The sequence below is a fragment of the Numenius arquata genome, chromosome 9 (genome assembly GCF_964106895.1).
Source record: "Numenius arquata chromosome 9, bNumArq3.hap1.1, whole genome shotgun sequence".
Classification (NCBI taxonomy): Eukaryota; Metazoa; Chordata; class Aves; order Charadriiformes; family Scolopacidae; genus Numenius; species Numenius arquata.
This window is the reverse complement of record NC_133584.1, coordinates 10,453,675-10,465,522: the sequence shown is the minus strand read 5'-3', so window position 1 is coordinate 10,465,522 and position 11,848 is coordinate 10,453,675. Positions and strand designations below refer to the sequence as shown.

At 44.8% G+C, this 11,848-nt stretch overlaps 1 protein-coding gene across 1 annotated transcript; it reads left to right on the top strand.

Annotated features, from left to right (window-relative positions):
* The first annotated feature begins 375 nt into the window (after positions 1-375).
* Positions 376-9,636, top strand: SELENOT (selenoprotein T). The gene is made up of 6 exons (XM_074153871.1): positions 376-593; positions 2,041-2,151; positions 3,239-3,365; positions 5,229-5,316; positions 6,811-6,962; positions 8,823-9,636. Exons 1-5 carry the CDS (start codon positions 439-441, stop codon positions 6,933-6,935), a joined length of 606 nt encoding a protein of 201 aa, XP_074009972.1. The 5' UTR covers positions 376-438; the 3' UTR covers positions 6,936-6,962; positions 8,823-9,636.
* The last annotated feature ends 2,212 nt before the right edge of the window (positions 9,637-11,848 follow it).

Sequence of the window (11,848 nt, the reverse complement as noted above, 5' to 3'; positions counted from 1 at the left end):
CTGTTACGAGGGCAGAGCCTTTAAAATAATGAGGTCATGCCACCGGCATCAAAAATAATTGACTGCTAGGGATAAATGAGCTGCAGCCGCTGTCTGGTTTTGCTGGGATTTTTATTTATTTATTATTTTTATTTTCCTTTCTTCTGTTTCGCATTTTCCCCGCCCCTTCCCCTGCTCCCTTCGCTGGTGACCGTTGAAAGCGCAGAGCTGAGCGCACGGCGGAAAGACACTAACGGATGCTGAACACCAGACTTTTTTTATTTCTTTATCTATTTATTTTTTCAATACTGAATTTTTACCAAAACGGGGATGTCGGGAAAGGCGGCGGGGGCGGGGCCTGGCGGCCGTCACGTGGCCGCCGGCGCCTGCGCGGAGCGGGGCGGCGCTCGCGTGACCTTGCAGCGGCGGCTCGCGCGCTTCCGCGGCGGCGGCGGCGAGATGCGTTCGGCCGGGCGGCAGCTGCTGCTGCTGCTGTTGCTGGCGCTGGGGCTGGCGGTGGGGCCCGGCGGCGGAGCGGCGGAGCCGGGCGGGCTGCCGGCCAAGAAGCTGCGCATGGCCTACGCCACCGGGCCGCTGCTCAAGTTCCAGATCTGGTGAGGGCGCACGGCAAGATGGCGGCGCCGGCCGGGCCTACGCCTCCCCCGTCCTTCCACATCTCCCTCCCCGTCCTCTCCTCAGCGCTGCGGCGGCGGGACCGGGCTGGGCCGGCTCCGCTCGCTCCTGTCTCCGCGGGGGAGCACCCGGGCGAGCTGCTGAGGCGCCGCGGGCCGCCTGGTCCCGGCTGGGGCCTGGTAGGCGGTCGGGGCCGGCCCGGCTCTGTGGGCCAGGTTGGCCGCAGGAAAAGGGAACAACGTCCCGAGGGCGGCGGCCCCACGGCGCCGACCCTCGCCCCCGGGGCCCGCCTGACCCGTGGGGCTCGGGCTGGTGGTGCTCACCGGACAGCGCTGGAGAAAATGGCTCTGGAAAAATGGCCACCCGCGATAAAACTGCTTTTTTTCAAGCCCTTTTAATAGCGGATGTAGCATTTATTGACTTAGGATTGCGTTTGGGAGGAGTTTATGTGTTAGCAAAGATGAGATGGTTGTATTTTCTTAACTACTCGGTATTGCCAGCAGGCAGGGCCATCAGGCACCTTTGTATCATTCTAAGAGTATTATTGATGGTGTCGGCTGCTCAGAGCAAAACCGAGCGGGAGTAGGCAGAGGTGAGGTAGTTCTGGCACGTAGAGCTTGTTTGCGGGGAAAAAAGCCACCTCCAGCGCCTGTCACCGTCGTGCTGTGAGGACACACAGAGCTGCAGCCGCCGGGGGGTGGACGGACAGACAGACGGATCTGCCGCTGCTCTGAGGTGCCTCAGTGGGGTGGGGGGAAATGAGAATATTCACTGTGGTTCCCGGAGCAGAGTCTGGTCCATGTTGTGTCAGGCAGATCTGTGAAGCGCTGCAAAAAATGTGCTCAGTGGAAAGTACGTTGTTTGATTTCTTTTGCGTTAAGCTGAGGGCAGATAATTTTTATTTCAGTTATTACGGAGGCAGCTGGTAGAAACGTGAGCCAAAGTACAGCTCTGTAATGTTTAACTCTTCTGTAGTTAATCTGGTCACCCTTATACAGAAATAACTGGAAGCCATGTTACTTGTCTGTGTGCAGTTCTAGAAAGAGTTAAACTAACCTAGTGAGGAATTAAAACCATATTGTGCAAAACTTTTTTTTTTTTTTTTGGACAAAGGCTTTACTTACGCTGACTTTGTAACTAACTAGCTTTTTACCAGGGAAACAAGCGACTCCTTGCTCAGTGGGCTGTACCAAAGCATTGTGACTGTGCTAGTAAGTGAAAACAAATTTGTGTAAAACCAGGTGCCTAACCAGCTGTCAGGATTTTTGATGTGTAACTTAGCTGCAAATTGGTTTTCATCTTTGACATGAAGGATTATAGTTTTAAAGTAAATGCATTATGAGCTTTATGAGTATTGGTGTTGCCAGTTTAGCAGCGATTTTAACGTACAGCACTCCAGTTTCAGTGACAATCTCTGTCTGTGTTTAGTGTCTCCTGAGGCTACAGGCGGGTGTTTGAGGAGTACATGCGGGTTATTAGCCAGCGGTACCCAGACATCCGAATTGAAGGGGAAAACTACCTTCCTCAACCTATATATAGGTAAGTAAATGATTAGCAGCACTAATTACCTTTTTTCCAATATGTAGATTCAGTATGGTGAGTGGTGAACATGTGTATTTACACTTAAATAATGCTGAAAATGGAAACTTGGGTTTGTCTTTTTCCATTATGGCTAGATATAAGCTTGGTTATCTTTTCCCTTCCAGATAGGCACCTTAGTTTTCCATACAAACATTACCATCTGGATATCTGTATGATGAGGCCTCTCATGTTCCAACCTAAAGTAAATTATATAATTCACTTTTTTTCCACAGTGAATTTGTCCAGCTTTCCTTCATGATGTATCTGGACATTCACATTTGTCGATCAGCTTACGCATGTAGTGATAAATTCCTCTAATAGGTTAAGATCACAGAGGAGGAAAAAGTTTATTTTTAAGATCTAAATCAGGGGAGAGCTAACTTGGTTGGAGAGAGTACTGGGATGTCCTTAACTACAGTCTTTGGGGGAGAAGCCCAAAGAAATTTTGAAAAAGACAGAATACCATTGTGCACGTGGCAGAAAGTGACACCATAGTTATTGTGATGGCTTCTGAACCACTTCTTGACCTAATTACTGTAATAATTACAATGATAAGAAAGCTACAAGATTGAATACCTCGTAAATTTGCTCGCTGACTATAGGTTTAATTCTTACAAGGAACTGTAGGGTTTTCTGCATTTGTTGGGAAAATGCTTTATGAGGAAGTAGTGCCTGTCAATTAAACATGTCTCTGTAATATGGAACACCTTCTTTAAGATGCTGGGTGTATTATCGAGTCTAGACATGTATCAGTTGAAAGCAAATTTCTATTTGAGGTGTGCTTAGAAAAAAAATATTAAAATAATCTGAACTCTACAAGACTTCTGTCCTGAGGACGTGTGGTTTTGTTAATGTGGCCTGCTTTGGGGTTTGGTTTTTTTTTTTTTTTTTGCAGTGAGATAAACTTACTTGAGAAGTTTTGTATTTCCTCTGAAATGCTTGTGATGCTATCAAAATTCTTCTAATGAGGTGAATTATAGCTATGTAGTGATGAAGTAGTAACTGTCAACCTTCTAAGTCACTTTTATGTGTTGTCTTTTGATAGGCACATAGCATCTTTCCTGTCTGTCTTCAAACTAGTATTAATAGGCTTAATAATTGTTGGCAAGGATCCATTTGCTTTCTTCGGCATGCAAGCTCCGAGCATCTGGCAGTGGGGCCAAGAAAATAAGGTAAACTGCTTACTTTAATCTTTCATTTTGAAAAAGTGGTTTTAGAATGCCTTCATGAGAGTGCTCTGGGAGTACTTCACAGCTGTCACTGACTTAACTTTCATACACTGCAGCCTTAACTGAACCTTTAGGCTTCTGTAACTAAATATACTTGAGAATTTTACAGTAGCGTAATTATTCTTAGTAGTAGTGCTTCATGGTTTTGGCAGATCCAGATTTGATTCTCAGCATCTTTCTTTCCAAGCTGATGATGGTGCGGAGGGACAGCTGAGGCTAATGTTACTGACAAAGATGATAAAAGATTATTTTTAGAGTAGAGTTTCAAGCCCGTGTTGTTGGTGTTAAAATTACAGCTTCCATTTTCTATTGTTTCATAACTATTTTGCAGTTGTTGCTTTTGTCAGTCTTTTAATAGATCAGGCGTGCGATTTGACAATGGTTAGAAAAATCAAGTTGAAATTTTGTGGGTGTTTTGGGCGAACATACTCTGGCATGACAGACTGTGCCTTGTGGGATGGATGTCCCTGTGAGTCAGTGCTGATGAGGCGAACAGATTAATGTTGTTGAACTCTGATTTATAATGGCGTTATTCCAGATTTATTCTACTAAACAAAAGCAATTTATAAGTTTATTAATATTTCTATATTTTATGGGTGCACAGATCCTCAAACTGAGCTACCCAGTGCAGTGGGTCTCTGTCACCAGCCAGTTTGGGCGTACAGAAGCTGTAATATATCCTCTTTAATTAAATGGGCCACATACGCTACCGAGCTAGGCTGGCTGTGGTGTGTGTCGTGGTTTAACCCCAGTCAGCAACTAGAACCACACAGCCAGTCGCTCGGGGGTCACGGAGGAAAAGAACCTGGTGGGTTGAGATAAAGGCAGTTTAATAGAAACAATAACAGAAAAGGAAAAATAATGATAATGACACAGGTCACTCTCACCGCACTGATCGTGGATTCCCAGCCTATAAACAGGCCAAACCCTGTTTATATAACAAGCATGAGGTCTATGGTGTGGAATATTCCTTTGGCCATTCTATCGTTCTGTCTAGGCCTCTGTGGGAAGCTGAAAAAAGTCCTTGAATAGTGTAAACATCACTTAGAAACAACTAAAACCAATAGGTATTATTGACATTCCTTTCACAGCAGTCACTAAAAGAAAATTAACTCTTTCCTAGCTGAAACCAGGACAGTGTATTTGTGATCTCTGGTGTTGTAAATAACTTATCTCCCATGCTAAATTCTTTAGTATCACAGTAACCTGCGTGAATGTGCCCTTGTGCATGAAAAGGGAATTATAAAGGTGCTGCCAATGGAGGGAGGTGCTGTATTGCTGGAGACTGCATCATTTCATCCTGAGGCACCACTACACAAAGAAAATTCCGGATGATTAGCTTGAAGAAGTGCTAGAGGGGTGACGATTCTTGTGAAGAAATGCAATTTGACTCGCTCTGCTGTTTGTGTCTAGGCCTGTGCTTCTTTGATCTGAAGTGTTAGTCTGAAACTGACAGGCAATACGCAGGAACGGCTGCATTCCCTTGTCATCCTCTAAGCACCATCGTAGGCATGTAATTCTGCAAACTGGCTGCTGAGGTGTGCGTAGATCTGTGGAGGAAAGGAGTAAGAAGATGTAACTTGGTTTGAATCGGGATTCAAATACCTGTCTTGGGAAGGCAACATGCACAATCTTTTTTTTAAAAAGAGGATGAAAGGAAGTTGTCTATACGATTGGAAGATTAGTTGATAAATTGCAGAGGGGGATTCAGAGACACCTGTAAACTTCAGCGCTTATTGAGGGTGAATGAGAGAAGCTGTGGCTCACACAGCTGAAGTATCAGGGATTCTCTCTGTTCTATCCTAGGTTTATGCTTGTATGATGGTCTTCTTCCTGAGCAACATGATTGAGAACCAGTGTATGTCAACAGGTGCATTTGAAATAACTTTGAATGGTGAGCAGAGAATTTTCTGTTTAAGGGAATTGCATTGTGTTGCGTGTGAATACACAGGTTTGTGAGAGCTGTTGTGGTGGGAGGGTGAGGGATGATGTTATGAAACGTGTGTTTCAAAATGTGATGGTATGTGGTAATTGCCATTCATTTTGAAGCTTAGGTGTTATCTCCCAATAAATGATGAAAACCATAGATGTCTTATGAAGCAGTTTATGCAGATGTCAGTTATGTGTATTTTAAAATAGCTATGTAAAAACTTATTTAGAGGAATGCTTGGTCAATTGGTGTAACTGTATCATATTCTTTCTCGCATGTGATATGAATTAAGTAAGAAATGATAAACTGGGGAAGTGTACTTTCTAGTTAATTAGATGTTTTCCCTATCCTGTTTTCTAATGTGATATAGCCTTGGAATCCTATTGAATCCATTGCTCTTCCCAGATTTTTGGTGCCAGTGGATTTTTTAGATTCAAGATACTGATTTTTTTTAGATTCAAGAGTCTGTGGACCTTCTGCCTTTAAATAATTTTATGGTATTAAAGATTATGTAAGCTTGATGGAGTACAGAATTTTCAGGCTGTAGGTACAAATATGGAGTCTAGCTCTGTGCTTATAATCTCAATTCATGATTGTGCAGGATGCATTTAAGTATAGTAGTTTCTAAGTCAAGTCATACGCTTGCAGAACCTTTTAAAGACTGACTGTATTGTATCAAAGTAGTTGAATTCAATGCACTTCCAGTCCTCAATCTAAGGCAAGAATTGGCAGCAGAGCCTTCCTGGGGGGCAACAGTCACATCTGGACTTCTGGACATTTCTAGTTTGTGTTTTGGGACAATGTGGTTCCAGTCTGGCTTTTGTTTTATGTAGATGACAGCAGTTGTATTTTTCAGTGTGGGTTCATGAAGTTCTACAGCAGTGAGGGATATTTGAAGGAATAAGTACTTGTCAACATCAGAACTGAATGTTGTGTTTACTCTAAAGTATTTATGGAGTGTGCTGTGTTATGTGTTTCTGGGAAAAAAAAAAGATAAAATAATGGTTGCAGCTACTTTGAGTGGAACCTTCCAAGCCAGATCTTGGTAAGCAGGAATTTTGAGAGTCAGCTTTAGACAGTAGGCAGAAGTAAGGTGAAGACTAATGAGACCCACAAGGTTCAAAGACCCACAGGTTCAGTGGTTTAAAAACTCAGTATGCTATTGTGCCACTCACTACTCTATTTTTAGACATTCTGTCAATGGATATTTTGAACTTCTGCATCCACATGATGTAATTCTAAATAGAAGCATTTGACTTTGTTCTCCTAGTTGGACTGGGTTTTAGTGTAGCCAGAGGTTTGAAGCATTGTTGATCCAGACATTTCTTTATATATAAAATAGTACCAACTTGCACAGCTGCTTAGATCTTTTGCGTGTTATGTTTAAACTAGTGCTTTGTGGTTTTTGACTTTGTCAATGTAATGGTGCTTTTCTCCCCTCCCTGTGTTCTGTGGTAGATGTTCCAGTGTGGTCCAAGCTGGAGTCTGGCCACCTTCCTTCCATGCAGCAGCTTGTACAAATTCTTGATAACGAAATGAAGCTCAATGTGCACATGGAGTCAATGCCTCATCATCGATCATAGCCCCATCTATCAGCACTGAAACTTCTTGTAAGTCTTCTTCCAGTCACCAGCTGTCTGTTGACTCGGATTGAACATTGTAATCATATATGTGTTCCTTTACAAGTGTTTTATTAGAGAACCAGCTCTAGTGACTTTCAGTGAATTGACATGTATGATTTTACAGATACTGTTTGGTGGAAGGTTTTGGGTTGGGGTTTGTTCTGCCTGTTTCAAAGCTGGAAGCTGGCATTCCTTTGGGCAGAACGGATGTGTTCCTGCGTGCAGAAGGCCTTAAGTGAGTGAACTATACTATATAGAGATCAGAAAACACACTGCGCTTTGTGCCTTGAAATAGTCCACGTGCACAGGATTTCTCTATACCATGTAACCTACTTGAATTGCAGGACCCTAGAAAGTAGAATATTTTCTTGCTCCCATCTCTGTGCTGTATGTACTGTTTGAGCCTTTTGCAAATACTCCCTGACTGTTAGGAGCAGAGGGTTTGCATCCTTGCTTTTATATTTTATGACAAACCAATTCCATGTTCCTACATCACCACCTGTGGCTTTCAAAACATTTAGCTTATGATTCTCCATTCATACATTGATGTGCTGCAAAAAGACTACTATCTTTGTGCAAAAATTGGCAGTTGACACTTGGGAGACCACTGAAGTGAAGTGTTGATTAGGCGTGGTGTAGTTTTTGGCACAGGAGCGCTGTAGAGACTGGTTTCTTGGGGCTGCCTTGCCAACAGACACCCCACTCTCACGTGACAGACCCTGTGCTCCCATTTCTGACATCTTGCAACTGTCTCACCACCTTAAACTGACCCGTTGGTCCCAGCTGTAGCAGTGAATGACCTGGCTCTGTGCAAACACCTGCACGGATTTCCTTTGGAGCTCTGTTTAACATCATTCGATTTCTGCAAATCCGTATTTATGTAAGGAGGAACATAGGACATGGGGGTGGTCGTTCAGAGAAACCTAAGCTCTATCAAAGCACTGCAGGCAGTCTCGCTCCTGGTAGGAAGCCATGCTCTGCAACCAGGGCGCTCTGCTGCTTCTCGCTGCTGCAGAGCTCAGGCTGCGAACCCCACTTTTGAGCCCCATCGATCTCTCCCATCTCTGACGCTCCTGCGGTGCCCTGAGGTGGGGAGAGTGATTCACAGAGATTGCTCCCTCGAAGTCCTCATGCAGGGAATATGAGAAGCAGTTGACTTTTGATTCTTGCAGGCATGTCCTGTTTGTTCTGTTAAGTCTGGTTTGTCTCAGTAATTTAGAAAAAGTCACCTTAATCATGAAATAAGTTGTTTTGTATTTTTAAAGTATTATTTAGTATGAAAAAGTTTTGTGTTTCCTGTACTTTTAAGATGGGCTTGCTGGAGCCCAGCATCCTATAGGTGTGGATTTTGGAGGGTTTCAGTATTCTTAGTTGCAAAGTAGATTGATGTCACCTTTAAGCTTACAAAGCGTGCTAAGACTGTTACGGAGAATTTTATTTAATGGGATATGAGTTTAGAAACACAGCTACATCCCCTCCCCCCCGTCCAGTTGTGTTTCCATCCATGTGGGAAGTAACACTACTGGTTAGGAGAGTCTGATAGTGAGACTTTGTGTTTCAGTGGCTCCTTATCTAAATTCATGCTACTCTAATGTCATTCTGATGGTAGGTATCCTTGTAGGCCATTGCCCACAGTGAAATAATGATAGTACTCTCTTGCCATGAGTTACCGCCTCCTAAGAGACAGTGCTTGTAATTCAGATTTTATAATCTGAAGCCTACATGGCCTGCTGTTCTTCCTGCTTGTCAGGAAATGCCTCGGCTCCCTGCTTCAGCACTGTCGGAGATGACTTGCTCATTTAGCGCAGGGGTGGTTGCCGACTGTAACGCTTGTGTCTCCATTTCCAGGCATTAAGTGGTGACTTCCAAAGGCGGCGCGGCTCAGACCCATGAAGGCCTGTACTGAAGACAGCTCGCTGTTAGTACAGACTAGATGCTTCTCTCGCAGCCGCGTTGTGCCTCCAGAGAAAAAAAACTTAATGAAAGACCTCTTTCAGTGCTGGCATGTTCCAGATACTGCACAGTCACGGAGTGCAATAATACTGTATAGTTTTTTTAAGATTTCATTCGACCAGTTCATAGCTCAACAATGCAGGCATTACTAATTGTAACTTATTTTATAGTCATGTTTCACACAATGGCAGATTGAGTTGATACCTAATTTTTCCTCGGAAAAAAAAGTTTGTTTAATCTGTTGTATTTTATATGAATTTATGTTCTTTTTGTAGTTTAAAATGGAGTTATAGGAGTGTCTGATATTGTCCTAAACTGTTAAGTAATTGACAGCTGTCTATCAAATATCTCTAATGTGGTTAAAGCAGGTTTGTATATTTTTCAAAATATATGGCAGAGTTGAACAGTGCATTATATACTAAATTATATAAACAAAATTATATGCGGAGTAGTTACATCATTTTGTGACTTCAGTAAAAAATTAAGATCAACTGCTTTTTAAATTGTGTTGGCCAGCTCTGGAGGTTTTTCCTCGACCGTTCTGGAGAGATGAAAAGCTGGGCCTTTCTACTGTCCTAAACAGAAACCAAGAAAGTTAATTTAAATAAAGAGTTCTCATTTACTGTGTGAACTACCTTGTTTGAGTCACTGATGGATATTCCTCAAATTGCAATTGAAAAAATGCATAAAAAGCCTACTTTCCAAAGTCACTAATCTTGTGTTTGTCTTGTCTAAGCCCCTAAAAACCCCCGTATTCTGGAAGGAGCACACAGAGCTTTGTCTTTGCCTTCGCGTGCCTGCCAGAGCTCAGCTGCAGCTGGAGTTCAGGTTGTCGTACCGGGGGGACCCAGTGAGGTTAAGGCGAAGTCTAAATGCAGTTCTCCTGCGGGGGTGGGAGCGTTCCTCAGGGTGGCTTCCCCAGTCGGTGTGGGCTGCAGTTCCTCTTCACCATCCTATCTCCTGACTGCTGGTGCCCCAGGCTGGATGGCTGAGTGGCCGCTGCTCTGGCTCCTGTGTGGGGAGGCTCAGTCCCGGCAACGCCTGCCTCTCACTCCGTGTTTTGTCCCTGCTCCGAGCTGCAGGGTTTCACACCCTTTGTGAAACCAGCTGAGGTACTTTCTGGATCCTTCTTACTGAACGTTGTCTCTGGATGGGGAGGGGGATTTTCTCTGTTGGGGGGGGGGGGCAGTAAATCAGATGAGGAGGGAACCTGCGGAGCTGTGACGAAGGCTGCTGTCACGGTGTGTGAGAACTCTCCGACCCTGCCCGGGCGTCAGGGACTGATGTCAGCAGTGTTTGGGATAACCAAGGCTCTCTCCACCCGGCTGAGAGAAAAGTCAATGCCAGTTGTTCTAAAGGTGTTGCTCATCACAGCCATTAAATGCAATGGCCTCAAGGCCCCTTTGACGAAATCATCTCTTCAGGTAATTCATGCCTTCTCTTCTGAAATAGATTAACAGAAGTTTTCTACTGTGGATAGAGTTTTAGTTTCTCATTAATTATACATTTCAGACAGAAAATAAATAAACGCACAGATGTGTTGCTAGGCTGAGATTTTCCATGAGCTGTTAGTGTCACCCTAGTGATACTTGCTTACTAATCTCTGCCCCTGGTGTTCCTTCTTTTCCATCTGAGCAAGATGGGTTATTGATGTGCTGGAGTTTGGTGTGTGAGGACCTTTGCTGATGTCCCGTAGATGCACCAGAAGCTTTTTCCATTTCGGGGCAGAGGCTGCACGGTGTTTCGGTTGTGTCTGTAATTGCTCTGAGTTGTAGGGTGCACAGAGCAGGCTTGTTTTTGCGGGCTGGACCAAGCACCACGACCACCGTTCATAGAGCGCTTCCAAGTGGAAAAACAGAACAATAAAATGGAAATAAAAGAACTTTGACGGTCATTAAAGGCAGCGATACCTGCCAGCCTTCCTATAAACCAGTTGCCAGACACCAGCTGACGACTTGGTATTTGTGGTGCTTGTTTTAGTTGGAAAGTGGTGCTGCCTAAAGTCAAGTTTAATCCCAGCTGGGCACTTTCGGATCCCAGGCGGCTGGAGCCTGGCGGAGCCTGCCTCCAGCAGTGCCCAGGGGGACAGACCTGGGGCGAGCGTCTGCTGCTTCCCTTTCACCCTCCTCCCCTCCCAGCCTCCAGAAGTACTCAGCATGGGGCGCTCTGGGCCCTCGGTGCTTTCTGTGCGTTCAGTCATCCTGAAAGGGTTTCTCCTCCGTGAATCATCTTACTAACGCGTCTTTTGTGGAGAAGGGTCCGACAACCAGCATCGCGGGGGGCAGCGGGAAGCCCAGACTCCCACGTGTTCTCCTGGTGTTAAAATCGCAGCTTTTGGCTGTCCCCTCCTGCACAATGCTCTGTGGTAATTTTAAAACGAAGGTGTAAAGACCTGTTTATCTATAAAAAGCCCTGTTTGAGCATTTGATTTGATTTCACCCATGTGCAAAATGGATATTAAATAATAAATCTGGAGGGCAAATTCAAGCTCGTTGGTCTTGGCTTGTTCGGGACGAGGGGTGATGGTAGAGGTGTGGTGGAGCTGCTGTGAGCTGGGTGCAGACCAGGGAAGGACAAAAAAATGGGTCTCACGTTTCCCGCTGTGAGTGCAGAAAAACAGGCCGTTACGCGTAAGCCGTTCGCAGCAAAGATCTGTCTTCAGGTCTCATTTGTGCTGGCGTAAATCAGACATAACCCTGCTAAAAACTGGAATTGCAGCGGCATAGCAGGTCAAAATCAAACTCCCAGGCGGCACCTTCTCATTGTTCTAAATCGAAGAGTTAGAATCTAGAGGGTATTTAATCTAATCAAAGATTTTCACCCCCGCCACCGCTCCCGAGCCTGCAGAGTTTGGTGGGACTGGGCCGTGTGGCAGCAGGACGCTGCTCGGCCTCAGGCCCTGTGGCACGGGGGGGACGGTC